General features: G+C 33.2%; 1 protein-coding gene across 9 annotated transcripts in view; it reads left to right on the forward strand.

The window, feature by feature from the left end:
- ODF2L (outer dense fiber of sperm tails 2 like) overlaps positions 1 to 26839 on the forward strand; it is a 53098-nt gene that overhangs the window by 22012 nt on the left and 4247 nt on the right. For 4 of the 9 annotated variants that reach the window (XM_057714178.1, XM_057714163.1, XM_057714172.1 and 1 more), the window contains 15 exons: positions 446 to 608; positions 2468 to 2600; positions 3258 to 3383; positions 4422 to 4481; positions 4609 to 4680; positions 5232 to 5348; positions 6114 to 6194; positions 8636 to 8821; positions 11485 to 11594; positions 12348 to 12483; positions 17117 to 17227; positions 18518 to 18622; positions 20588 to 20746; positions 22063 to 22148; positions 22232 to 22394. In XM_057714178.1, the coding sequence (XP_057570161.1) occupies positions 496 to 608; positions 2468 to 2600; positions 3258 to 3383; positions 4422 to 4481; positions 4609 to 4680; positions 5232 to 5348; positions 6114 to 6194; positions 8636 to 8821; positions 11485 to 11594; positions 12348 to 12483; positions 17117 to 17227; positions 18518 to 18622; positions 20588 to 20746; positions 22063 to 22148; positions 22232 to 22394 (1758 nt within the window). In that variant the 5' untranslated portion in view covers positions 446 to 495. The remainder of the gene's footprint in view (positions 1 to 445; positions 609 to 2467; positions 2601 to 3257; positions 3384 to 4421; positions 4482 to 4608; positions 4681 to 5231; positions 5349 to 6113; positions 6195 to 8635; positions 8822 to 11484; positions 11595 to 12347; positions 12484 to 17116; positions 17228 to 18517; positions 18623 to 20587; positions 20747 to 22062; positions 22149 to 22231; positions 22395 to 26839) is intronic. The other 5 variants (XM_057714188.1, XM_057714233.1, XR_009049899.1 and 2 more) reach the window with 4 other exon arrangements.

A 26839-nucleotide genomic window follows, 5' to 3' on the forward strand; every position in this document is an offset into this window, starting at 1 on the left:
GTTGCCAGATACTTTCAAAAGTATCTTAAATTTTACTGTCACAGGCATGAATAACATATATTTCCTATTGATAGATCTGTTGAAACTGAGAATGATAGTTAATTTCATGGCTTTTATATCTATTTTCTAGTCCTATTGGATTAAGGTATTGTTGTAATACTTCAAGAAATAGACTAATAATAATTTCTACATTCTTGTGAGTATGTAGAGAATAGGGGGCCTTTTGGAAACTGTATGGAAGTTGGCAATTGTTGAATGATTATGCTATGCAATTTTGTTACTATTTCGAATAAGTATCACAATGAGTAGCAATTACAATTTCAGTTTTGTCTGTGAACTATTATTCTTTTACATGTCTTTAGGATTTTTATCTTATAGGGTAATAACAGAAAAAAAGAATCTACTGAAATGAAGTTTAATAATTAAAATATTTCCTATGTTTCAGCTTGTGTGGAGAACTTGTGGAAGCCACCTATAAATCCATTTACTGCATTTATGGAGAAGCCTGCAAATGATGGAAGTCATTCAGAAGAACTCTTTTCCCATTGTGAAAGCATGCCAGAGAAAGAGCATTTACCACAGCATGCCAGTGAAAATCTTCTCAGCTGGTATTCTCAACAGTAGCAGGGGGATATCTTAATTTTTTGATTTCAGGGTTTTATGTTTTGTCCATATTGTAAATTATTTGGATCAAATACAGCATTCTTTCAAGAATGTCATCTAACAGTCTAGTAATTTATATTTTTTAATCTGATTACAAGTGTACTCATTTAGCAGAATTTGGCTAGTTATTTTGGAATTTAAATGAAAGCAATTAAAAATGAAAACCTTACCTATAAAAAGATTTGTAAAGTATATACCTTTTTAACTAAGGCAAATGAAAATATAAATACTATGGAATATTGGAAATATAGTTAGTGAGTACTAATTCATTGTCATTTGGTATATTGCTATCTAACAAATAGTTTAGTATGGGGAATGGACCTGTTATTTGTATGACTCATTGTTCCCCAAAATAACTATCTTAAAATACCGTGATTGTTGCTATGGATAGTATAGTCCAGCTTCTAGCTTAGCTTGTTATAAATGGTAATGATATTTGGTCATATATCATTCTTGACATTCTGTACATGGTTTTTAATAATAATTGTCTCTTGTAGCCACCATCTTCATTAGGCCCATCATTTTAAGATAGTGGTGCTTAGGAATACAATCTACTTCTTAGAGACAGAGCCTCTAAGATGCCGTTCATTGTTGCTGAGCCATTATATTGTGTTCCATAAAAGAAAAAAGGTGTCAATTAAAGAAAGACACAATGTTTTCTTATTGCTTGGAATTTTATTTATAAATATTGAAAAAGCTCCTTCAAACTTATACATAGAATTTTAGTCCAAATAACTCTGTGCTTATATAAAAATAAAGTGTAAATGAAATAAATTAGTTCAGGTATTCTCAAAGCTTCTTTATACTCAAAGTCCACATCTTATGAGTCACTTTTTGATTCAGAGTTGTCCTTGCAATTAAGAGTATTGGTGATATGGTATTTCTTAGGAGCATCTATAACTGAAATGAAATTTATTGGTGATGGGCTCTTACTTACAGTATACAGCAAGCCTGCCTTGGAGTCTTGCTTCTAAAATGTTGCTAAACATTCCTACTTCAACAACTTCTTCAACCCTTCTCTATGACCTTTTGTTGGTAGGGGTTAAAAAAAGTGCTGTACCCATCTCTGGGATATTCTTCAAAACATTGGATGCTGACTCTATAAGTTTAGGGCATGTACAGGAAAGACTTCTCAGGACTGTTTCCAGACTGCCAGAGATTGTAAGAATCATCCTGATTTGGGGATGTAAAAATGCAAGCCGCCCCCCCCCCCCGCCAAATGTATCTTGTGTAGGTAAAACATAATCAAGAAAGCAAATATCAATTTTGTTTTGAATGATAATAATGTTTTATAAAGCCAAATGTGGAGGATTTTTAGATATGTGGAGAGGTTTCGTTTTTTGTGTTCCATTTGTTTAGCTTACACATTCTTCTGGAGGAATTTTTTTGTGAAGAACAATAAGTTTCAAGAAAGGATTTGGGAATAAGGTCTAGGAAGACAAATCTTTTGGCTTTGGAGTAATGGAGAAGGAAGGGAAGTAAAAAAGACACAAACACATTCGCACAAATCATTTTACAAACCGGAGAAGAGATGTTGAACAATTATCAAATAGAACAGTGATACATTGCTATTGGTAGTCTTTGTGTTTTACATGTCTTAACATTTTAAAAACTGTCTTCCCATATATAGTTAAGTGTGGAAAAAATATGGAAGTATAGATAAAATGCATACATTTTTAGTGACAATTTACTGTTATTTTATGGAACTGTAATATTTAATCAGGCTATGCTCTGTTTGCATAAAAAGTATAACTAGTTTATGTAACAGCTTTAACTTAAATTTTATTTGTGCATATCTAATTAGCCTAAAGCAGGACATCTTAAATGGGGAGACCGAATTGGACGCAACATTTAAGGAAGCCGAGTTAGCAACTTGTTCTATAGAACTACTTTTGCCATCATTTAAGGACATCATTGAAGAGATTAGTTTTGAAAATGTAAGTTCTTGACTAGTGAACGTGTAACAAAATGAGAAGCTCGGATAATACTCAGAATGCATTGACTGAAGTTCATATCTTATAGTAGTTATGCTTACATACTGGTATTTGGTACAAAAAAATGCAGGCTTATTAGTATTCTTCATTCCTATGTCATTAATTGCGATTCTTTTCCTCAAAGATTATCTCAGACATGCACTCGATGAGAGGCTGAGCTAGAAACTCTGTACCTTGGTGCTTGACTTAACCCAAGCTGAACTAGAGTCAACTTTTCTCAAGAGTGAATTTAAAATATTCTGAGAGATGAAATATATTTTCTATAGTATTATGTGGAATAGAAACCTCTATTCTAAAATTTCAGAGTACCAAAGTTTGAGTTAAGGACAAAAAAAAAATAGGTTGTATTCTATTAGTTTTATTAAAATAAGTACCTGAAATACTTTAGAGTTTAAGCCCTTATTTTGATTTCATTTTACTTTAGTGTGCAATGTAACAGATACTGCTTACTGCTAATAAACTTGGAAAATTTTACTACTACTATGTGCAAAGGAATGATTTTATTACTAGGAAAAAGTATCCCTTGATAATAGTAGCATTATATTTTAGTGTCTTAATGCTATGTATTAAAATGTGTATGTGGTTCTTATATTTTGTCAGGCTAATCTTTCTGCATCCGATTTGAAGATTTCTAAACAGAAGGATATATTAACAAAAGAATTACACACTTTTAAACGTGTAAAACAAACTTTAGAACGTCACCTTAGAAAGACAGAATACCAACAAGTAAGAAATACTAAGCACTATTTTAACAGTGATGTTTCTCACTTGAAGGGTATATTATTTCTTGAACTGTAGAAATTAAAATATTGGTATATATGAAATGGAAATGATTCTTGACTTTTTTTTTGAAGTGGCAATCATTAACCCCCCTTTCAAGGTTTTGTAAATAGTTTTACATGAAAGCAGCATATTGTTATAGAAAATATATTTTTACTTTCAATTTTAAAAACTTTCATTATTTGTTATACTTCATTTCAGTTGATCATAATAAAATACTCTTAGAATTTAAGCCCTTGTGTACATTATATTTATACATTCATATAGTCCTTTTTTAACAGTTTCATTGAGATGTAATTCACATACAGTTCACTGGTTTAAAGTGTGCAATTCAGTGATTTTTAGTATATACACAGAATTGTGAAGCCATCACCACTATCAACCTTAGAGTATTTTCATCACTACAGAAAGAAACCCTTTGCCCTTTAGAATTTTATTTCCCATCCCCACCTACCCCCCTTAGCCCATTACCTACTTTTTCTGTATCTGTGTAGTTGCTGATTTCAGATGTTTCATATGAATGGAGTCATATAGTATGTATAACCTTTAAAATGGGTAAACGCTTTTCTGCGTTCTCATTTAAAATATCTACATGGAATTCTGTTATTGATTTGCTATAATTCTTTGAAACATTTCCTTTTGGTAGACTTTACACTGTTTATGATTTTTACCTATTTACAAACAGCATTGTGAACCTCCTTTGTATACACGATTTTTGTGATTTTTATGTCATTGGCTTGTACTTTCTGAGGCATTATTTAGAAATTAACATCGTAAATTAACTAGTTTCATAAATTGTGGATAAAAATTTATTTGGAACACTTAAGCAAAAATCTTTCTGATGGTTAACTTTTTAAAAAAAAACTGAACTATGCATAGTAGTTGTCTATATTAATTTCTTAAGTGATGCTTATTCCACTTTTACTTTCTTATGTAGAGAAATGTAGTTTGTGAACACTGATTTATAACTTCTTTTTTCCACAGAGAGGGGACAGTTTACCCAACTTGTTGGAGAAGCTAGCTGATAATGAAAGTGAAAACACTGTAAGTCTTTTTATACTTGGTATCTATTTTTCTGAAATTTTTTGTTTGTGTGCTGGTTGGTTTTATAAAATTAGCCAATGTTATCCAAGTTGTGATATTTCTAACACTTATGTTATATTTGCTGAAGAATCTTAAGAAGAAGGTACTTGAAAAGGAGACCTATATCCAAGAACTTTCTTGTTTGTTTCAGAATGAAAAGGTAAGCAAATTTTGAGCTTTAATTCATCATATTTTCTTAATATTGACTCTCTCTGTCTCTTCTTTCCAACCTGGCCTCCATATCCTCATAAATACACATAAAAAGTTTTTTAGATTATTTGGACATTTTTATTAGTTTTATATATCGAATATAACATCTTAATTTTTTTAAGTTTTTTTCTTTTTAGGTTTTTATGGTGTTTCATTCAGGGTACTTGGCATAACAGGGACCTATGTATAAATATATATTTCAATTTTGGTATAAATTAAGGAATTTCTGTGTTTGTAGGAGCATTTTAGACATATCCATGATTTTACTTAAGGGGATAGATAGGAACTTTTAAAAAGAGATAATTAGGAGTTATTAAATAAAAAGGGGGAGGAGAAAACATCCCCCTGGTTTTATATAAAATCCATTTGTAACTGGGGGAGTGTTGTACTTTGCTCTTTAGCAACTTTATAGATCACGTCTAAGAACCGTAAAGTTTAATATTGTGGAGAAATACATCAAATAACACAATGTTTTTTGTTTTGTTTTCTCTTCTTTTACAGACAAATGCTTTGAAAGCAAGCCGTTTTTCACAATCAGTAAAATTAGTACATGAACGACTACAGTTCCAAATTCATAAAAAGGAAGCAGAGAATGATAAATTAAAAGAACACATAAAGGTTATAAATATTCATCCATTTTTATAGTTTAAGTGATAAAAGTAATGAACAACAATAAAGTCCTTAACTCTGGAATTTAGTGGTTTTGAAGGAATTCAGTTTGTGTTGCCATGGGAAATAGATATTTGAGGCAGATTTTAAGATTTCTGGTCTGTCTAAAGATTTGGCTCCAAATCCCAGTATAAAAATACTATCTCTTTTTAGTACCAAACTGGGAATGATTTGTAAGGCTTGAATTACTTAAAAAATCTCTCCCATTATTAGTTAATTTATGTTTATTTGGAAAATTTGTTAAATATAAAAGAAAATTAAAAATACGGAAACCATGAATATTTGGTATATAGTATTGTAGTCTTTTATGTATCTATACATATACATACATACTCTGACATGTATTTAGTAAGCAGACAATGATGTTTATTGTATTTGTTACTAATGGTAATCATCAGTTAACCTAGCCTTGGTATTTAGGTAGTCGAGTAACCTTGTTACACAGTTTTTTAGCAGGATAATTAAGAGGAATTTTCTGGTTTAAACTGAGTAGTTTAAATATTCTTGTGGAAGTCTCGCAGTCACTTTGAGATAAAAGTTTGAGGTTGCTGTGGTATGACACAAGTTATCTGGATCTACTGATATTATTTTTGCAAATGGAAAAGAAGCAGAGTTCCCACTTTTGGAAGAGAAGTGTACAAAGACAAACCCCACTGAGCATGAGGACTTCTGTGTTAAATTTCTGTTTGCTTTTATCCTCCTGAATCATGGCAGATGTCTGCAGTCCATGTTTCAAGACTGCATATGGGGGGTTGTTTTTTTTCTTCAATGGCAAGAAGCTTTTGCCCGTCAAAGGTACGTTAAGCAGGCTATGTGAGATATAAATATTGTCCTTTGCCTGTAGGTGCTTGTAAGCACTTTCCCCCACATATTCCCTGTGTTCTTTGCATCCGTGTCTTAGGGCACTGCAGATGAACTAGAGTTGAGATAGCTTTGCTATGTCATGGTAATTACAAGAGAATACATGTAATTTAACATCTCAGATCATCTACTACAATTTATCTTACACAATTTTTAATTATGTCCTCAAATAGCAGTTGGGGAAGTTCTTGAAAATATTTTCTTCAGTTTAAAAATGAAGTATTAAATAATTTTTTAAAGTTAAGTTTAACATTTCATTTTTGTATTCATGATAATTAGGAGAGCGATTATTATAAGACTAAAATCCTAAGATTTTGCCATGACATTCACCTGTCTAATATTTTGAGTTCACATTCCCTTACAAAATGCTATTGTTTAGAAATGATAAGAAGTTGCATTTGGTCATGGATTTTTTTTACATTCCTTCTAACACACAGTTTTGGAATTTATTTAGTTTTCACAGTTTTTAAGAGTATAAACACAATGAACTAACTCAGTTTGGCAACATAAATCTCATTTTTTTAGTATTGTTGATGACTCAGCAATTATACTGGATCTTTTAAAAAGTTTAATTATATTAGAATTCTCTGAGAACTACCCCAAAGATACGTTGAACTCATTTTTTTTCTAGATCTTTAAAATATAACAATTAGAGTTAGAATATTTTTACATTTTAGAAGAGACAGAGAATAATTATAATATCCTGCAAGTGTAATTCTTTGGAAATAGGAAAAGGCAAATAGTTGACTTTAAATATATGTCTGTCATTTGGCAAATGACTGTGAAGGGAATTATTTTGAAACTATAAAAATAATTTGATAGTTGCAGCACACTTCCTAATAGTGCTCAAGCATGGGATTTGATAAATCTAGTGAGAAAGTCTTGACTGGAATCATGTTCAAAAAAATTTACTTCACCTTTAGCCTTAAAGGTTTTTTAACTGTAAGTGTAACTGTTATTCATGATGTGGTGCTGACACCCTGTGGTTTCTTAGAGGAATGACAGCTGTATTTCGTGCATTGTGGGGGAGTGTTCTTCGTTTCTCTTAAGTAGACTTACACTGCTCTTTATTTGTTTTCCCCAACTACTTATTAAAACGTTTCGTGGGATTTTTTAGTTTAGATAGATTTTTAAAGACAATTTTAGAATGTTTTGCCTCTTCTTTTAGTCTACCAAGTTACTTTTAAAAGAGATCAAGTCTTTAGATCTTGTTTAAGATGTACATCTTAATCTCAGTTTTAGTGAAAATTAAGCATAGTTTTTGTTGATCATAAGGTAGAAAAGCTCCATCTTGTACTGTGACTCTTTTGATTTTTTTTTTAAATGATTGTCCATGGAATGGAAGACTAAAACTTAAGTTCTGTAATAACATTACATTCTTTCTAGAATTACACAACTTTCAAAAAATGTAAAAGCATTAAAATCTTAAGTCTTTAAATTCTTAGTAAGTACTTAAACACTTTAAAATGCAAAGTCTTAAGATAATTTGAAATGAAAACATGAGTTACCACGCTAAATCATATCTATCTTCCACTCAACCTACCATTCTGTGTCTGGTTATAACCCCAAGAGGTATGTAAGGAAACAGTCATGTAATTAACACTGTCAAACTGAGTGGATAGAAACATGCCCTCAGACATCTTTTTACCCTTTTTTTTAATCCTAACTTTTTTTATCCTAACTCTTATGGATCTCGTAGTCGTTTATCCAACCCTGTGTGGTCTTAGAATAATAACTTCCACAAACTTACTACTTTTTGGGCAAAGTAGTACTTCTTTGTCCTTGATGTAACTCTTTCAAATGTCAAGGCATGCCCCTTAATTCAAGTAAATTAAAATTTGGTAAATAAGTTTATTTTTTATCTCATCTATATTCTTGATGATCTATAGATTTTGATCATATCTCCTTTAAGCATTTATTATTTGAACCAAAGAGTCCTAATATATTTGAGGAGCTACTGATTCCTTTGAGCTTTCTGAACCTATTGTTTGAATTGTCTCAGCTCAATTATGTTTTTTTTGATTTGCAGTGTAACTAGTACTATATATAATATTCTAGATATGAAATTTTTAAAAATTCTAGTTAACCAAAAAAGTTTTAAGGAAATTAGTGTTTCTACCATAATCACCAATATTAGTATCTTTAATAAGAGTAGTATTAGTTTTTTATAGCCTTAACCATTTTAAATTTGCATTCTATAACTGGTTACAAATAAACATTGGTGAAATCACCTTTCTTCACTGTTTTGCTTTTTATTAATCTTATGATTAATCCTTTTGATAAATTCTGTGTGGAAGATTATTTACATATTTTAACAATGCTTATGTAAACATTGATGGTCTAAAATAATTTAATTACTGCTAATATTTTTTTAGAGCTTAGAAACCAAAATATTGGAATGGAACTTGCAATTGAAAAAGAGTAAGCATGAGGCTGTAGCGATGAAAGAATCAAGTAGGCAAAAAGCTATAGCTCTGAAAAAGGCATCTAAAATTTACAAACAAAGGATTGAACACTTTACTGGAGACATGGAAAATCTTGCTTCCCAAATTAGAGAGCAGGTAAGTTATATACATTCTTCCTTAAAGAACTGCTTTATGTACTTAGTTTATGTAGTTAATAATGCTTGATATCATAATTTTGTTAGAACTTTATTCATACTTTTTTGCTTTAATCTTTATTTTGAAAAATTACATAAAAAGACAAATTTGCATACTGAGTTTGCATTTCCTTGGGATCCTATTTAAAGGCTATGTTAAGTCCCAAAGCATTTGTGGCCAACTAAGGGTAGTACCACTTCATACATATTCACCCTTGGTACATTGTGTATTAACATTAAATTAAAGCATATTAACATAATATTAAAGGCTCTGAGAAGGCCTTCAGAGAAAATAAGGCAGTATCAAGGAGGGTATTGAATTCAGAGTTTTCCACCACTTAGCCACAGAACTCTTCTTTTATCCACAAAGCAAGTCTTGGAACTGGTTCTGAGGAAATGCTGGTTTGTGTTATTATACCACGTGGACTTTATTCAGTAATTCACTTCACTTAAACTCCGTAATTCATTTAAAACCATTTGCTGACGTAAACCCACCATGTGAAAGTTATCTCTGGGTGTATTAACAAAGTTGAAAAATGGACTTAGTGCTTTGTTGTTTTTGACGAATTATATTTATTCAATTACCAGTTAATAAAATATTTACTCTTTTTAATGTCTCAGTGGTATCCCACCTCTTAAGAACTTATGCTGTGGCTTGTAGAATTACTACAGGCTTTTAGAAATGAAAACAGACTCATGTAAATGCTTGTATAAACAAAACAACCTAATATTTTATAAGCTCAACTGTTAACATTTTAAAACTCTTAATATTTAACCTACATTCAGAAGAATTTAATTAGATGAAAGAATTGAGGACTAAGTGCAAGATATATAATGCTGTAGTCCTAGTTGAATGCCTGAAAATATTCGAGTAGTAAAAACTGTCATTAACAGTCTTAGGATTTTCCTGTTTAACCTGCACCATGTCACCCATGCCCCAGATCATAGCATAGGAAGACTTCTCCATTTGTTAACCTTGTGACTTTGGGTAAGATACTTAACGTCTCTAAGCTTCAGTTTCCTTGTCTATAAAATAGAAGATAATAATACTGCCTGTCTCATATGATTATAGGGAGGAATAAATGAGAAAATGTATGTCAAAGCCCAGCGCTTGGCCAAACTACATTTTTGCCATATTGGCCTCCTTTCTGTTCCTCTAATGCAAGGAGTGTGTTTGTTCCATTGTTTTGTGCTGTTGCCTCTGGCTGTAATGTTTTTTTTTCCAGGCTCAATAATAGCTGATTCTTTTAAAAATCCTTCTGCTATCTTTTTACTTAACATCTCTTCAGAAGGGCCTTCCTTGACTGCTCCTTTTGAAGTAGCCCTACAACAGTTAATCACATCAATGTCTTCAATTTTCTTCTTAGCACTTATTTTATAGGTAAAATTTCTAAATATCTTAATTTATATTCTAATTGCCAGACTTACAGTTCATAGTGCATATGAATATTCATTTACATACAAATGAAAACAATACTGGTCTTTTTTTCAATATATCAAAAAATTACTGTAAAAAATATAAACAAAAAATGTCTTGCACATAGTATATGCTGAATAAATACTTGTTCAGTGAGTGGATAAATGATGAAAGGAAAGAAGGAAACACTCAATAAATGTTAACTCTTCATATTACTACTTCTGAGTCTTCTGATTAAGAATTATTGGCACTGTAGTCATTCTAGTGAATTTGTTTTTCTGTAGACTGTAGAGAAGGGGGTACAATGGCTACAGCTCTCTAGGTGAATTTGTAAAGAGTAGATTCATTTGACAGTTATTTATTGAGAGTCTGCTGTATGCCAGGCACTATTCAAAACCCTAACAATGAACAAAACACAAAAATTTCTACCTCTGGGAGCTCACATTCAAAGTGGATAACCCACCACTACCACTCTTATTTCCTTGCTGACAGTACTAGTTTTTGAAAGCCAATAGGGTGATCTCTACAAAACAACTTGGCATAGAACCACCATATGACCCAGCAATTTCATTCCTGGGTATTTATCTGAAAAAAAAAAAAAAAAAAGAAAGAAAGAAAGAAACACTAACTCAGAAAGATATATGAGCCCTAATGTTCATAGCAGCATTATTTACAATTACTGAGGTATGGAAGCAACCTAAGTGTCCATCAACAGATGAATGGATAGAGAAGATGTGGTGTGTGTGTGTGTACACACACACACACACACCCACACACACACACAAAGGAATATTATTCAGCCATAAAAAAATGAACTTTTGCCATTTACAACAACATGGATAGACTTGCAGGGTATTACGTGAGGTGAAATAAGTCAGACAGAGAAAGACGAGAGTTCAAAAAATATAAAGGGAATTCTCTTCAGTAATTATGAAATATTTTTAAAAAAATAGTTCCATCAAAATCCTTAAAATGTTAAGTTGTAATTGCCACTATGTACATATAAAGTAATAGTATTATCAAATCCATTATTAAAATTTACTTGAAAGTTTTCCTGTGTTCAGATTTGTACACTGAAATTTTCTGTAACAAGAGTTTCATACTTTATAGGATGAGTGTTTCCTTGTTTACAATGTATTTGTTTTTAGGGCCTTGGACAAAACCAGTGTTATTAAATTACAAGATGAGTACTTTATGTATTTTTTTAGGAGGCCAGGTTGTCTGAAACAGTTTTAGCTTCCAATGCCTGGAGAAGTCATTATGAGAAAATTGTAATAGAAAAAACTGAGTTGGAAGTTCAGATCGAAACAATGAAAAAGTAAGAAAAAAAATTGAGTCTTTTTCCTGTTTAATAAGAAGTGCTTTCAGTTCTTTCCTCTATAAGTAGTTTGTATTTTGTTTCTTATGGATTACATATGGTAAAGCTGTTGTCTGTATGATTTGCTATTTCTGCTATTTATAATTTGTAACCTTTTCTTAGTCTACTTTAAAAATACAATAAAAATGATTACCCATTAAAACTACATTGGTATTCACAAATGATTGTTTCTTAAAGTATCTTAAATGCATAACAAAGAAAATCAATGAATAAAAATAAGCATATTTTATACTTTGTAATTTATTATTGATAAGCTAAAAGAACCCATATGTTTGCTTTTGAATGTTTTACTTTATATTTTCTTCAGTTTTATCATTGAAAACTGGTGTATGTAATTTGCTTCTAAAGATTATTTATTGTCTTACTATATCCTTTTATTTAACCTTTGCCCTGAAATTGTGTGTATGTGTATGCACATGTGTGAATGATAGAAAGACAGACCTACCTGTGGATCATAGTTTAGATGTTTTACTGACTGGCAAAGGGAATGTTGTGTAATTTTTCATTGGCGTCATCAATGGATAATTATTTCTAATCAGTTGCTCAGGTAGTGGTAACCGTACAGATTACAGCTTCCTATTTCCTTTGCTCTTTGAGTTCTATTAACTTTTGAAACTGTGCCCTATAAAAATAATTTCAGAAACACACTTAAAATACATTGTTTGAATGAAAATTTCTGTGACTTTCATAAAGGCAAATTATTAATCTTTTGGAAGACCTGAAGAAAATGGAAGACCATGGGAAAAATTCATGTGAAGAAATTCTTATAAAACTTCACTCAATTGAATATGAAAATGAAACTCTGAATCTTGAGAATACAAAATTAAAGGTACTGTGTGTTTGTGTGTATGTATATACATATTGTATAATGACAACTTAGTCTACTTAGTAGAAGTAGCTTGAAATATCAGCATGTTTAGAATAGCACTCTTGTATCATTTTTCTCCTTTATGTTTCTCAGAGTTTTAGAATATCATTATAATACGTAACTTCTAAAACTATATCTATACATCTGTACATACACATATATGCACACATACTTATATATAGATATTTAAATGTTCATAGTTGTATTCACAAATACATGTAAAAATTGTTTTCAGCAGTACTAAATAAGATTTATGAAGTTGAATAACTATCTCTTTGTCTCAACCTAAAAAAAAAATGATTTACTCTCCAATTTTAGCGGTTAGGTGAATCATCCAAAATTACATTAACTTTAATGCATAAGATTATTTCTAGGTATCATGGTTACGATAGGATATAGCCTCAGGCATGGTCCATTTGAAACCAGAAAGTATGTTCTTGGCTGCTTCATAACCGGAAAGAATTTTCCAACTTAATCAGATCCAAGGGATGATTGGTTTTTATGGGTATCAGAGTAAAGATGGGGAAGAAGCTTTTATACTTTCTGAGGAAAAGGATATGAGTTCACAGTCATAGATACATGTAACCTGATTAGACTTGACTAAAGATGATGGCATCGTTTTAGTTCCTTAATACTGGTTTTGGAGGACAGTAAATAGAAGGCAGAAAAAAAAAAACTGTCTACAGAAAAGAAGGCCAGAATTGGCAGTTCAAAACCAGTATGGCATCAGAGAACCTAGCTGCTTTTATTAGCTCTCTACTCTGCCATTCAAATGGCTGATGGGTCTCCATCCATTGTAGCCAAGATTCAAAGAACAGGATGGAGGGAGGTAAAAGATGAATTATCTTCCCCCTTTATCCCATCTCTTCCTCTTTAGGGAGATTTCCTGGAAGTTCCATGCTACTAGACTCTTCTCCTTATTTAGGTATATGACCCCACCTAGTTGCAAGGGAGACTAGAGAATGTAGCCTTCTAGTTATCCTGAGCTGTAGCCAAATGGATACTCCTTACTTCCTGCAGTTTGTTCATGTTTTCCTCTATTTCTGTAGTTTTACTATTTTTTACAGTTTGGAATGCTTTTTTTCTCAGTATATAAATCCTACCTTTCCCTTAAAGTTCAGTTTAAATGCTGCTTCCTCACAAAGTCTTCTCAAGTGGAATGACTCTTTCCTCATAAATTTTCCTCTTTGTATGCACAGGATGCCCAGGGTAGGTTTGATGTATAGTTAGCTCTCATTCAATATTTATTGAATGCATTCTTCAAATGTTTTATCCTAGAAGAGGAAGCAATTTTATTTATTATGTTTATTTTCTTAATTTCCTTGATATCCTTCAGAGAGGGGATTAGAAGGATATTTCATTAATTATAAGTCTAATTTTTAATTACATGGTAATGGGATTAATTTCAAATTACATATAAAAATCATTGAGTTAAAGTTTACATATTATCATATTCTGTTAATAATTCCGAAACATGTATTTTTAACATTATTCTCTGGATTTTGTTTAAGAAAAAACATCTAGGTGTATTTGGCATATGTTATGTACAATGTAGAATTGTCTAAATGTTGTATTTTGTTACTTTCAATTATTTTAGAATAATTTTAGATTTTAGTTTCAAATGAAGAAGATACTAGGTAATAACTGTTTTCAAGGCCCAGTGACCTCCTCTATTAAAAACAACAGAAGTTATTTGGGGGGTTACAAAGTTCTATTTGTTCATTATAGAAAGTTTGTAAAATAGAAAAGCACAAAAGGAAAAATTTAAAAATCACCTATAATCTCACAACTGAAAGGTAGGTAAGTAAAGTTGCTATTTTAGTATATATGTAATTTGGGGGATTTTGGACTACTTCCACTTTTTTTGGGTTTTTTTTTTTTTTTTGCTATTATAAATAAAAATGTGGATAGTTTTAGTCTTTTTGCATATCTATTTTCTTAGGATAAATTTCTGGAAGTGGAATTATATGGTCAAAAGGAAGACCCATTCTTAATGTTAGTATTTTATATTTCCAAATCACCCATCATAAATGAGTCCCTGTACAATTTCATAAAATTTTCCCTGTACAATTTGAAAACAAATCTCTCCATATTTGATAAGTGATCTTATCTAGTTTTGGGGATTTAAATACCATCTGTATCCTGGGGGCTCTCAGATTTATATCTCTAGCCTAAACCTTGCCTATGAATTCCAGACATATATTCTACTGCTTACTTGAAATCTCCACTTGGATATTTCATAGGTGTCTCGAAGTTATTATATCCAAAATAGAGCTCCTATATTATCCAATATGGTTCATCCTACAGTTTTCCTTGTTTCAGTTAATGACAGTCATCCTTTCTATTACTTGACTCCTTTCTCTCACACCTACTTCCAATTTGTCAGCAAATTTGCTTCAAAATACATCCAGAATTTGACCACTTCTCACCGGCATCACTGTCATCCTAGTTCAAGACACCATCATCTCTCATTGTTATAGTGACTTCCTACCTCTTCTCTTTGCTTCTGCCCTTGCCCCTGCCCTTGCCCTTGCCATCAGCATTCTGTGTAGCAGTAGAGTAGTTCCTATAAAAATGTAAGGCAGACCATGTCACTGCTCTGCTCAAAACCCTACAATGATATCTTGGTTAACAGAGTAAACATCTACAAGGCATTATACTATCTGGCTTTCCATGAGCTTTCTGACTTCATCTCCTTCCATGCTTCCATTTGTTTTCTTGCTTTCTGCCACACTGGCCTTCTCGCTGTTTTACCCTGACTGGCCAGGCTTTCTCCCACCATTGCCTTTCTCTATAAGAATCCTCTTCCCTCAAAGAGCCACACTTCCTTTTGATGTTTACTACAAAGTCCCTTTCTCAGGAGGCCTCCCTGGCCCATTCTCAACTCGTCCTTACAATCTTGCTTTTGTGTGATATATTTTACTTCTTATTCTTGTTTTTGTCTATATACTGCTTGTTTTTGTCTATCTATAATATACATGGAGTACACTAAGCTTATGATGGAAGGGATTTTTGCTTCTTATGTTCACTACTAGAAGACTGTCCAGTGCCTAGAGCATTTTTTAATAACTGGTAACTATATTTGTTCATGTATTTGTTGATCATTTACATTTCTGCCTTTTGGAATTACCTACTTATTTTCCTTTACATGTCTTTTTTCCTAATTATTATCTAAGACCTTTCTATATTAAGGGTATTAATCTTTTGCTATAATCTTTTGCTTTTTTTCACATTTCGTTAGCCTCTTTAATTTTTTGAGGGGCTGTGAAATTTTGGAGATATGTTACACTTGTACATATGTATGTATATATATACACGTGTGTGTATGTGTTTGTGTATGTGTGTATATATATTTTTTCCTTTTCTGCTTTTGGGAGTCTCACATTTCTACAGATCTTGCCAGCAGGAGCTGAGTACTGACTGCCTGTGATCCAGATACAAACTATCTTTTCAAGGATGTTTGTATAGTGAACATCCTTGGAAGATAACAATGTTTCCTTCTACCAAAAGGCATGCTTACTACCTTTTATAAGATTTGGGTTCCTTAAACTCAGAGTTGCTTCTCTATACATCTCACCACATGTACAGATGTCATCTGGCCCCCTTTGTATCCCTCTGTGGAATGTGGGGCTTAGGAAACTAACACAAATGCTGATATCTAGCTACTGCTGTTACTGTGAGTAATAAAGAAATTAAGACTCTGACCTAGGAGTCTGATGTCTTCTGCTAGCATCCATGAAACTGTGCTAGGCTAACTGGTAAACTTGGAGGATAAAATCTCAGGCTCTTACAGTTCTTGATATCTTTTGCTTTTATGCTATCCTAAAATCAAATCAAATTTTACCTGGATCTTCTGTGAAAAAAATTTAAGGTTAATTTTTTATATTTAATACATTAAAATAAATATATGTAATTCGTTAATATAAAAATTGTGTTTGCTGAAGGCAGATAATCTGTTTTTTTCCTAAAAAATGGCCGTCTTTGTACCATTATATAGTGATCCATATTTTCCCCATTTATTTAAAAATCCAACTTTCATCTTATACTAAATAAATGTTAGTGTATTTTTCTTTTTTTATTCCATAGACCTCTATATTATTGTTAGTTTCTTAATTTTAGTCCTTTATACATTTTAATATTTAATAAGTACTGAGATTCTCTTACTATCCTTTAAAATTTTTATTAGTCTCTTCTATTTATTTTTCTGTATGAATTTTAAATTAACTTCATCATATTCCTCTTCCCCTCAACTGGTTTTGGTTGTAGCTATAGTAAAGTTTTACTGATTTGGAAAAGACTGATATGTCAATAGTATTGCGTCCTCCCTTCCAGGAACATGGTCTTTCTATTGTCCAAGTCTTTTTTGTCAGTAAATTCTTTAAGTTTAAAAATAAGTCTTGAAAAAGTCTTATTAAGGTTGCTCATAAATATTGCTAAATTTTTGAAATTTCTCATTTAGATGGTAATTATATGCAATCAGAAATAATTATTTTATTAGCATCATTGATAAATGAGTTATTTTTTTAATGCCATAGCACTGGAGTACAAATGAATTCTAATGATTTATAAAATCTGTTTATGTAATCCTTAACAGACTACACTTGCTGCTTTGAAGGATGAAATTGCCTCTGTTGAAAATGAACTCTTAGAATTGCAAGAAGTAGAAAAACAACAGAAAACCCTTATTGAAGTTTATAAAACTCAGGTGACCATTGCATTTATTTTAATGTTTGTTAAAATTGGTAGATAATTTAAAACACTGCATTTGTTTATGATCTAAAAAAGCAGAACTGAAGAAAGGTGGAGTTTGTGATAAAATATAATATATTCCAAATATTTCTTAAGGTCCCAAATTCTTTTATAAAATGATGATTCTGCTGATTCCTGATTTAAATATCCTGTGTTTGTATTGGGAATTCCTAAAAGTAGATCTAAAATTAATTACAGAAGTGTAATGTGAGCCTATAATAATCTTTTTGGTTAATTTTGGTTATATTTGTCGTCTTGTATTTTTTAATGGCGTTGATTTAGAATAATAACTCCCTTGAAGAGTCATTAAAGCCCAACATTTCCTCTTTCCAAATAAATAAAGTATAATTCAGATTTACTTGCATGAAAGACCTGGAAAAGAACATATAATAATATGTATGGAATAGAGCTTGTGTTAATTGGTAATTTATAGAAAAACTTACATTTTGGAAATATAGTATTCAATATTTAAGCAAAACTTCATTTGAAGGATGGGACTTATGCAGGTACTTGAATGATGGGTAACAAACTGGTCAATAAACAGCTTGATTTTCTTGGACGAGAGTGTTTGAATCGAAGAATAATGAACTAAAGGTTAAAGCTTAAGGAGGGGCATAATGTAGGTAAGTAGGAGGGGCTCTATCCTGATGCTTTAGATGGGAAATTGGAGTTAAGACCTCCAGTTAGAATACTGCAGTTATCCCAGCTGGAAGTAAGAATGGAGGCTGTGATGTACTGTGTGATGCATTATTGGGAATGTCATCTGGGTCTTCCAGCTGGTTGTTCTGGTTTAATCCCCCATCAAGAATACTGTGAATGAGTTAACATATTTTTGACTCTGGGCCGTGTATAAAGTGCTTAGATATGTTATGAGCGGATTTTGATTCAGAGAGTAAAATAATTGGTTTGGGAGCTAGATTTGACCACAGACTGATTCTTTAAAGCAACACTGACCTGCAAATGAAGATCCCTCTCTAATATTCAGAGCTCGAGTGAAGATTCTAGAAGTATTGATGGGAAAAGGCAGGTAAATCATAAAAGGATTGTGGATTAGAGTAGAGCACTGAGTGATTCCTGTATTAAAGAAGGAATAACATTAAACATACTGAGAGTATTAATAGGAAATGATAATGGGTTTAAAATTGAAATTTTAAAATTTAAATTCAAATTTTTAGCTTTTTATTTCATATAATGGTCCTAATAATAAAATAATGCATGTTACTCTAATAATATTTTTTATTTTCAGATACAAAAATTGCAAGAAGCAGCTGAAATGGTGAAAAGCAAATGTGAAAATTTGCTACAAGAAAATAACCTAATAACAAAAAACAAAAATAAAAAATTAAAGAAGGTAAGTTTGACATTTTAAATAATAATGTTTTATTTATGTTTTGTACTTCATAAATTTCATATAAATTCTTTCATTTTGGTCATTTTCTTTAGTTTAAACCTAGAAATTATCTGTTCTCGATTTCTGTGGCAATTTGTTTTCTAAGAAAATAATGTTTATTCCAGGCTTGAAATGTTTGTTTGTGTGAATGTTTATTTACTTTCTCCTAAATATTTGGAAATAACATAAATGCTTAATTTTTCTGGTATAAGAGCAGACTTAAGTAGCACCAAAAAAATGGTTATTTATCACTGAGCTTCATGCAAAGTTGAATACCTCTCATTTTTAATCTCACCTTTGTTTTCTGGTAGTAAATCTTTTGTGTAAAAAAGCAAAGCAAATATTCTCTACTAAATGCTTTTTGGGAAGAAAAATAACATCTAAAAAGGAAAAAAAAAAACCCAGCATCATTTCCTTTTTTTTTCACCCTATTGGAAAAGAATGAGGAGAAGGTCAGTGTTGGCAAATTATGATGTTTTTGTGAATATTTTTAAGTTTTTCAGTGAAACCGCATCCCTTTTTGGGTCTATTCATGTTATTTTGTTAAGGAAGCGGCAAAAGTTGTAGGATGCTGACTTCCCTGACTCCTGGCTGGGGCGGTCATGGGATGTTACTGGTCAGTTCCAACTGAGTGTAATAAGGTGACTGTCTGTGGGTTGCCCCACATATTGGAATTGAGAAGTCTGAGTGAGGTGCCAATGTGAAGAAGAGGTCAGCCAGAGCAGGCATTCTGCTGGTTAAAAGAGATAAAGGTAGCCCATCAGAAGTGGAGCTTATCACTTAAAATTACTTTTCACCTATTTTTAGCAGAGCAGAAAAGAAATCATTTCATACCTCTTGATCACTTTTTCTCACGAGACATACCAATGCAAATGTCTCTCCTTTTGTAGGCAGCACCATAAATAAAAATCTACTTAAAAAACCTATTCAAAAGGCCAGTGGGGCAGGAGCCTGTGGTTTTCAGATACTGTGAGGTCACAGTGTTTTCTTACTGGTTTTAAACCAGACAAGCCTTTTTTTTTTTTTTTTTTTTTTTTTTTTAATGAAATGCTTCGTTTTTCTTTTCCACTGTTCTAAGCCTCCTGGTTTTCTCATGGGCTCCTAGAGGTTTGGGAACACAGAGGTAGGCTTTGTTCTAGTTTTATCTTTTGTGATCAAGAATGCCAGATGTTGCACAGCAGTCCTAGGTGTTCCCTGTCTCAGAGAAAGAGTCTAGATCTTGTTTTTCCTCCCTATGAACATCCTAGGTGCCCTATGTCTTATTATTTTTTCTTAATTAGCAGTACAAGCATTTCTTAGGGTTGCTTCTTGTCACATCTCCATAAAAGTGCCACAGTGAAGAGCTGCAGCAACCAAAGAGATTAATAGAGATACAGTTAGATTTGTTCATAGTAACATTAATGCTCAAATTATAGTCTACTGAGTACGGATATTAACTATCTTGAATTTACATACAGTGAGCCCCTCTGATTTGGACTAAGCTGAGCACAGCAAGGCTGCTCTAATTGAAATATCTGAGTTACCAGATCGAATGACAAAAAGTCTAACATTACTTTAGACTTATGGCTGGATAGCAGAAAACTGCCATACCAGCTTTCTTAGTAATATCTGTGCTTGGATATTAATTACAGAATTCAAAAAAGTTTACTTTCCTAAGTAATTTAAACATTCTCCTTGCAAGCTAATATTATCATATTCATTTACTCAACAGACTTTTTGGAAACCAATTAAAGTCCAGCCCACTTTTGATTTATATATTCTTATTTAGCAGAGCCTAACTTAAAGTTTATTCTTATTTATTTGGTTAAATATTTTTTTAAAAACTATTACACCTAAAACATTCAAGCATATCTAGTTTTTAAGATAGTAAAAACATTAATGCTGAATGTGTGATCTTGCACTTATTTCCCTAATGCTACAACTCAGATGAGAGGCCAGATGGAGTCTCATCTGAAGGCGTTAGAGCACGTCCGCGATTCCTTGACGGCGGCGGAACAGAGGCTTCATGAGTGTCACGAGAGTCTGCAGCACCACAAGGGGAAATGTGCAGACCAGGCACACACCATTAGGGAGCTTCAGGGCCAGGTGTCTAGTCGTCATTTTGATTTTTGCTAGATGTGTTAAATGCTTTGGAATAATTTCACCAGTTGAGGGCACTCATGTCAGGGGTTGATTATTTTACTCTCATCTAAATAAGCTGATAAATGTCAGTTTTGTGCAAATACTGTAAGATTATTTTGCAAGCTATTATAGTATTTTATAATGAAAAATTGGTAATTAAAATTGCTGATTTAGTTTATTCATACAAATCTATATTTAGACATTTGAGGACATAATAGCATGAGAGAAGGAGCAAAGCTGTTTATATGTATATTTTTTGATGTTAGGATAAGGTAAATTATTGTAGTTTACCTTATAAAAATTAGAATTTATTTCAATTAGAATTATGTACCAAGTTTATTTGGGTTATTCTCAATTACTTTTTTCAACATATACTTTTTTACTCCATCCGAAGAGAGATCGTGGGTGCCATGTAGCTATCTCCTAATTCAATGTCTAACACATAGTAAACAATAAATATTTTAAAATTTTTTTTTTCAAAGAAGCTTGTCCAAAGGTGGTGGCAAGTTTTTTCTTTATTTTCAAAATAATTTTAGGAAGGACTCCCTGTCCATCTTCCAAAGGTAATCTGGATTTAATATTGAAATGGATCCTCTTTTTAAAAACATACAGACAAAACTTTGCTGAGTTTAAGTTCCTGAGAAGAGATCATTCTAGGAACATGTCAAATCACATAGATAACCTAAATTACTAACTGAAATTATGAGAAAAATTCTTTTTTTTTCTCAGAACTTGTTAAACTATTTACATATAGATTTTGAAGCAATGGGAAGAATATTCTGTCTTGGCATGGGCAAGTGTATCTTTGGTTGACTTGCTTGTCTATTTTATTTGGCTTCTCACAAATATGATTTTTACTCATAGTTACAACTTCACAGTTATTCAATTATTAATCACTATCTGTAGGTGAAACAGAAAACTGTTAAGAGTAACCCTGAGTATCCAACAGTGGGAGGTTACTGTTTAAAGTCTTCACATTTTCTTAATAAAATAAATGTTCTTTTTCAATAAAACATTACTCAGAATGTTTTAATTGCCATCTTTCAGTAAAATTTTTACTAGGTGATTTTCCATGAGGCAACGTAGTTTTTTTAAAATTAACCAGGAATTTAAGAACTTGTGTTTTAACAATGTAATATTTCTTGCTGTCTCTCTGTGTAGGATTAATAGTAATAATATTTATACCTTCTTTTTTATAATTGTTCTAACAATAAACTATATAGATTTCTTTGAAAGTTGATTATAAAGAAGACAACCTAGAAAACTTTTTTCTTTCTTAGGTTGATGAAAATCATTGTCTTCTGACAAAGCTTTCTCTGGAAGAGGAAAATTATCTTATTCAGTTGAAGTGTGAAAACCTTAAACAGTAAGTATTAAATAAAGTCTAAAATTGGTGTTACATTTTTTTCTACACACTATAATTTTAAAATATATGTCTTCTGTAAAAAGAAAATTAGAACAGATGGATGCAGAAAATAAAGAGCTTGAAAAGAAGCTGGCAAACCAAGAAGAGTGTCTTAAGCACAGCAATCTTAAGTTTAAAGAGAAATCTGCAGAATATACAGCATTAGCCAGACAGCTGGAGGCTGCTTTAGAAGAAGGAAGACAAAAGGTACAGATGGCCTTTATTTAGAAACTTTTTAATTAGCTTACCAAAGAGTCATCTTTTTAAACAGACAATATCTCATCTTGCCAAACCTACAGTTATTGTTTTTATCCTGATGACAGGGTGAAGGGAGCAATTACATTTTTGTTTTTTACCTACTTTTCCCTTATGCAGCTAAAAAGATAACATTACTAGTCCAGAGTTCCTTCACTAAATAAATGATGATGTGGCAAGGTAAAGGGCAGAGATGGAAAAGACTTTAAAGGAGTTCCCCCCTCTTTTTTTTTTTTTTAAATGAAACCACAGCAAATACGCAAATTATTGAACCTTTTGGTTTTGATTAGGATTCAGTGAGTTATAAAGCTCACCTCCCTTTTCTTTTGGCAAATGTATAAATACAGACAAGAATTAATTTCCAGTTAAATCCATTTGGTTAGCATTTAATAAATATCTCACTGGCTGTTAAACATTCTGCTAGTGTTTATGATGCAAAGATGAATAAGACCAGGCCTCAGCACTTAGGACACTCACTGTCTAGTAGGGAGATAACACACAGGACACTCACTGTCTAGTAGGGAGATAACATGTGAACAAGCAAATGTCATCTAGCAAGTAGGTGCTACAGTGCGGGGAAGATACAAGGTACACTGGGGGAGGGGGGGATGTTAGTTCAATCTGGAGATGAGGGGAAATGACTCAGGAAGATCTCAAGAGGTAAATTTATCAAATGATTTGAAAATGTAATCTTAAAAGACATGAGGTGGGCTTTGGAGTCCACAAGAAGTAGATTTGGATCATTGTGTTTTCATTGTCATTTGTCTCTAGGTATTTTTTGATTTCCTCTTTGATTTCTTCAGTGGTCTCTTGGTTATTTAGTAGCGTAATGTTAGCCTCCATGTGTTTGTGTTTTTTACAGTTTTTTTCCTGTAAATGATTTCTAATCTCATAGCATTGTGGTCAGAAAAGATGCTTGATACGATTTCAATTTTCTTAAATTTACGAAGGCTTGATTTGTGACCCAAAATGTGATCTATCCTGGAGAATCTTCCATGTGCACTTGAGAAGAACGTGTAATCTGCTGTTTTTGGATGTAATGTCCTATAGATATCTATTAAATCTAGCTGGTTTACTGTGTCATTTAAAGCTTGTGTTTCCTTATTAATTTTGTCTGGATGATCTGTCCATTGTGTAAGTGGGATGTTAAAGTCCTCCACTATGATTGTGTTACTGTCGATTTCCTCTTTCATGGTTGTTAGTATTTGCCTTATGTATTGAGGTGCTCCTATATTGGGTGCATATATATTTATAATTGTTATCTCTTCTTCTTGGATTGATCCCTTAATCATTATGTAGTGTCCTTTCTTGTCTCTTGTAACAATTTTTATTTTAAAGTCTATTTTATCTGATATGAGTATTGCTACTCCAGCTTTCTTTTGATTTCCATTTCCATGGAATATCTTTTTCCATCTCCTCACTTTCAGTCTGTATGTGTCCCTAGGCCTGAAGTGGGTCTCTTGTAGACAGCATATATATGGGTCTTGTTTTTGTATCCATTCAGCCAATCTGTGTCTTTTGGTTGGGGCATTTAGTCCATTTACATTCAAGGTAATTATCAATATGTATGTTCCTATTACCATTTTCTTAATTGTTTTGTTTTTGTTTTTGTAGGTCCTTTTCTTCTCTTATGTTTCCCACTTAGAGAAGTTCCTTTAGCATGTGTTGTAGGGCTGGTTTGGTGGTGCTGAATTCTCTTAGCTGTTGCTTGTCCGTAAAGCTTTTGATTTCTCTGTCGAATCTGAATGAGATCCTTGCTGGGTAGAGTATTCTTGGTTGTAGCTTCTTCCCTTTCATCACTTGAAATATATCATGCCACTCCCTTCTGGCTTGCAGAGTTTCTGCTGAGAAATCAGCTGTTAGCCTTATGGGAGTTCCCTTGTATGTTATTTGTCATTTTTCCCTTGTTGCTTTTAATAACTTTTCTCTGTCTTTAATTTTTGTCAGTTTGACTACTATGTGTCTTGGCATGTTTCTCTTTGGGTTTATCCTGCCTGGGACTCTCTGCGCTTCCTGGACTTGGGTGGCTATTTCCTTTCCCATGATAGGGAATTTTTCAGCTATAATCTCTTCAGATATTTTGTCGAGTCCTTTCTCTCTCTTCTCCTTCTGGGACCCCTATAATGCGAATCTTGATATGTTTAATGTTGTCCCAGGTGTCTCTTAGGCTGTCTTCAGTTCTTTTCCTTCTTTTTTCTTTATTCTTTTCCACATCAGTGATTTTCACCCTTCTGTCTTCCAGGTCACTTATTTGCCCTTCTGCTTCAGCTAATCTGCCATTGGTTCCTTCTAGTGTATTTTTCATTTCAGTTATTTTGTTGCATATCTGTTTGTTCTTTAATTCTTCTAGGTATTTGTTAAACTTTTCTTGTATCTTTTTGATCTTTGCATCCAGTCTTTTTTCAAAGTCCTGGATCATCTTCACCATCATTATTCTGAATTCTTTTTCTGGAAGATTGCCTATCTCTACTTCATTTAGTTGTTTTTTGGGATTTTATCTTTTCCCTTCATCTGGTACAAAGTCCTCTGCCTTTTCACTTTCTCTGTCTTTCTGTGGCTGTGGTTTTCAGTTCCATAGAATGAAATATTGCTGATACTGCTTGATACTGCTGTCTGCCCTCTTGTGGAGGAAGCTATCTAAGAGGCTTGTGAGTGCTTCCTGACGGGAGGGACTGATGGTGGGTTGGGCTGGGTGGGCGGAGCTCAGTAAAACTAATCAACTTTGATGGGCGGAGCTCAGTAAAACTTTAATCTGCTTGTCTGCCAATGGGTGAGGCTGTGTTCCTGCCCTGTTGGTTGTTTGGCCTGAGGCTACCCAGCACTGGAGCTTAAAGGCTCTTTGGTGGGGCTAATGGTGGACTCTGGGAGGGCTCACACCAGTGAGCACTTCCCAGAACCCCTGCTGCCAGTGTCCCGTTGGTGAGCCATAGCGACCCCCCACCACTGCAGGCAACCCTCCAACACCAGCAGGTAGGTCTGGTTCAGTTTCCTATGAGGTCACTGCTCCTTCCCCCGGGTCCTGGTGAGCACACTATTTTTTGTGTGCCCTCCAAGAGTGGAGTCTCTGTTTCCCCAGTCCTGTGGAGGACCTACAATCAAATCCCACTGATTTTCAAAGTCTGATTCTCTGGGGATTCCTCCTCCCGTTGCTGGACCCCTGGGTTGGGAAGTCTGACGTGGGGCCCAGAACCCTCACTTTAGTGGGTGGACTTCTGTGGTATAACTGTTCTCCGGTTTGTGATTTGCCTACCCAGCATTTATGGGATTTGATTTTAATGCAATTGTGCCCCTCCTACTGTCTCTGGATGTGGGGTGTCTTTTTTGGTGAGTTCCAGTGTCTTTCTGTCAATGATTGTTCAGCAGTTAGTTGTAATTCCAGTGCTCTTGCAAGAGGGAGTGAGCGCACGTCCTCCTACTCCAGCATCTTGAACTGTCTCCCCAGCCCTACTCTTTTTTATAAGCCAAGAGGTAGATTTGAATTCTGGCTCTGACACATTATGTCCTGACCCAGGGCAAGCTGCTTTCTAAACTTTAGTTTCTTACTTGATAAAATGGGGATGATGAGTTTCCTTATAGGATTGAATGACACTGAAAAGAGATTTTCTATACCCTGATGACTTTCGGAAGTATATCTCTGCCCCAGACTTTTCTCTCCCCTGACATCTAAATTCATATATTCTGCTACTTATTTGACATCTCCACTTAACATAGGCATCTCAAACTTAACATGTCCAACAGCAGATTTTGAATCTCTCTCTCTAAACTCTCTTCCACCCATGGTCTTCCCAAGCCTGTTAAAGGCAATTCCACAAAAGTGAGATAACATCTGATATCCTTGAAATGTGGCTCCTATATCATAAGTGTCATATAGATATATATTTTTTTTTCTTAAACTCTGGGAAAGCAATTTAAATTGACTTTGAAAGACACATCACTGAATGAAAGCTAAGTAGTAAAATATACTGCCAGTGATAGAAATGTAATCCAGATTTCTCAGTCCCAACCTTTGGGAGGAAAATAAGTGACCTTTTCCTGGGTTCAGACTAAATGGACTTTAGAAATGCGAGGTGCTCTCAGATTGCTTCTCAAAAGTGTTCAAAGTCCCCAGAGATGTGTCTGTCCTCTCCTTTCTTTCCTGCTACAGTGGGATATGGGGCTGTCTCTAGTTCGTGCCGCTTGAGGAGTGCCATCACTGTACTCTCACTGTTGTCCACACTGCAGGACATTGTAAAGGACACAGACACTTGTCCTGAGGGCTCTTTCTCCCACAGCTTCAAATCCTGCTAGCATTCCTCCTTCACAATCATCCTTGGAATTTGTGCACAAGAAATCTGTGTAATAACTTACAACTTAGTGCATGGGAGTTAGATTAGAGGACAGTCCTTCCTACTAGCTCC

Source organism: Hippopotamus amphibius, chromosome 1 (genome assembly GCF_030028045.1).
Source record: "Hippopotamus amphibius kiboko isolate mHipAmp2 chromosome 1, mHipAmp2.hap2, whole genome shotgun sequence".
NCBI classification, from domain to species: domain Eukaryota; kingdom Metazoa; phylum Chordata; class Mammalia; order Artiodactyla; family Hippopotamidae; genus Hippopotamus; species Hippopotamus amphibius.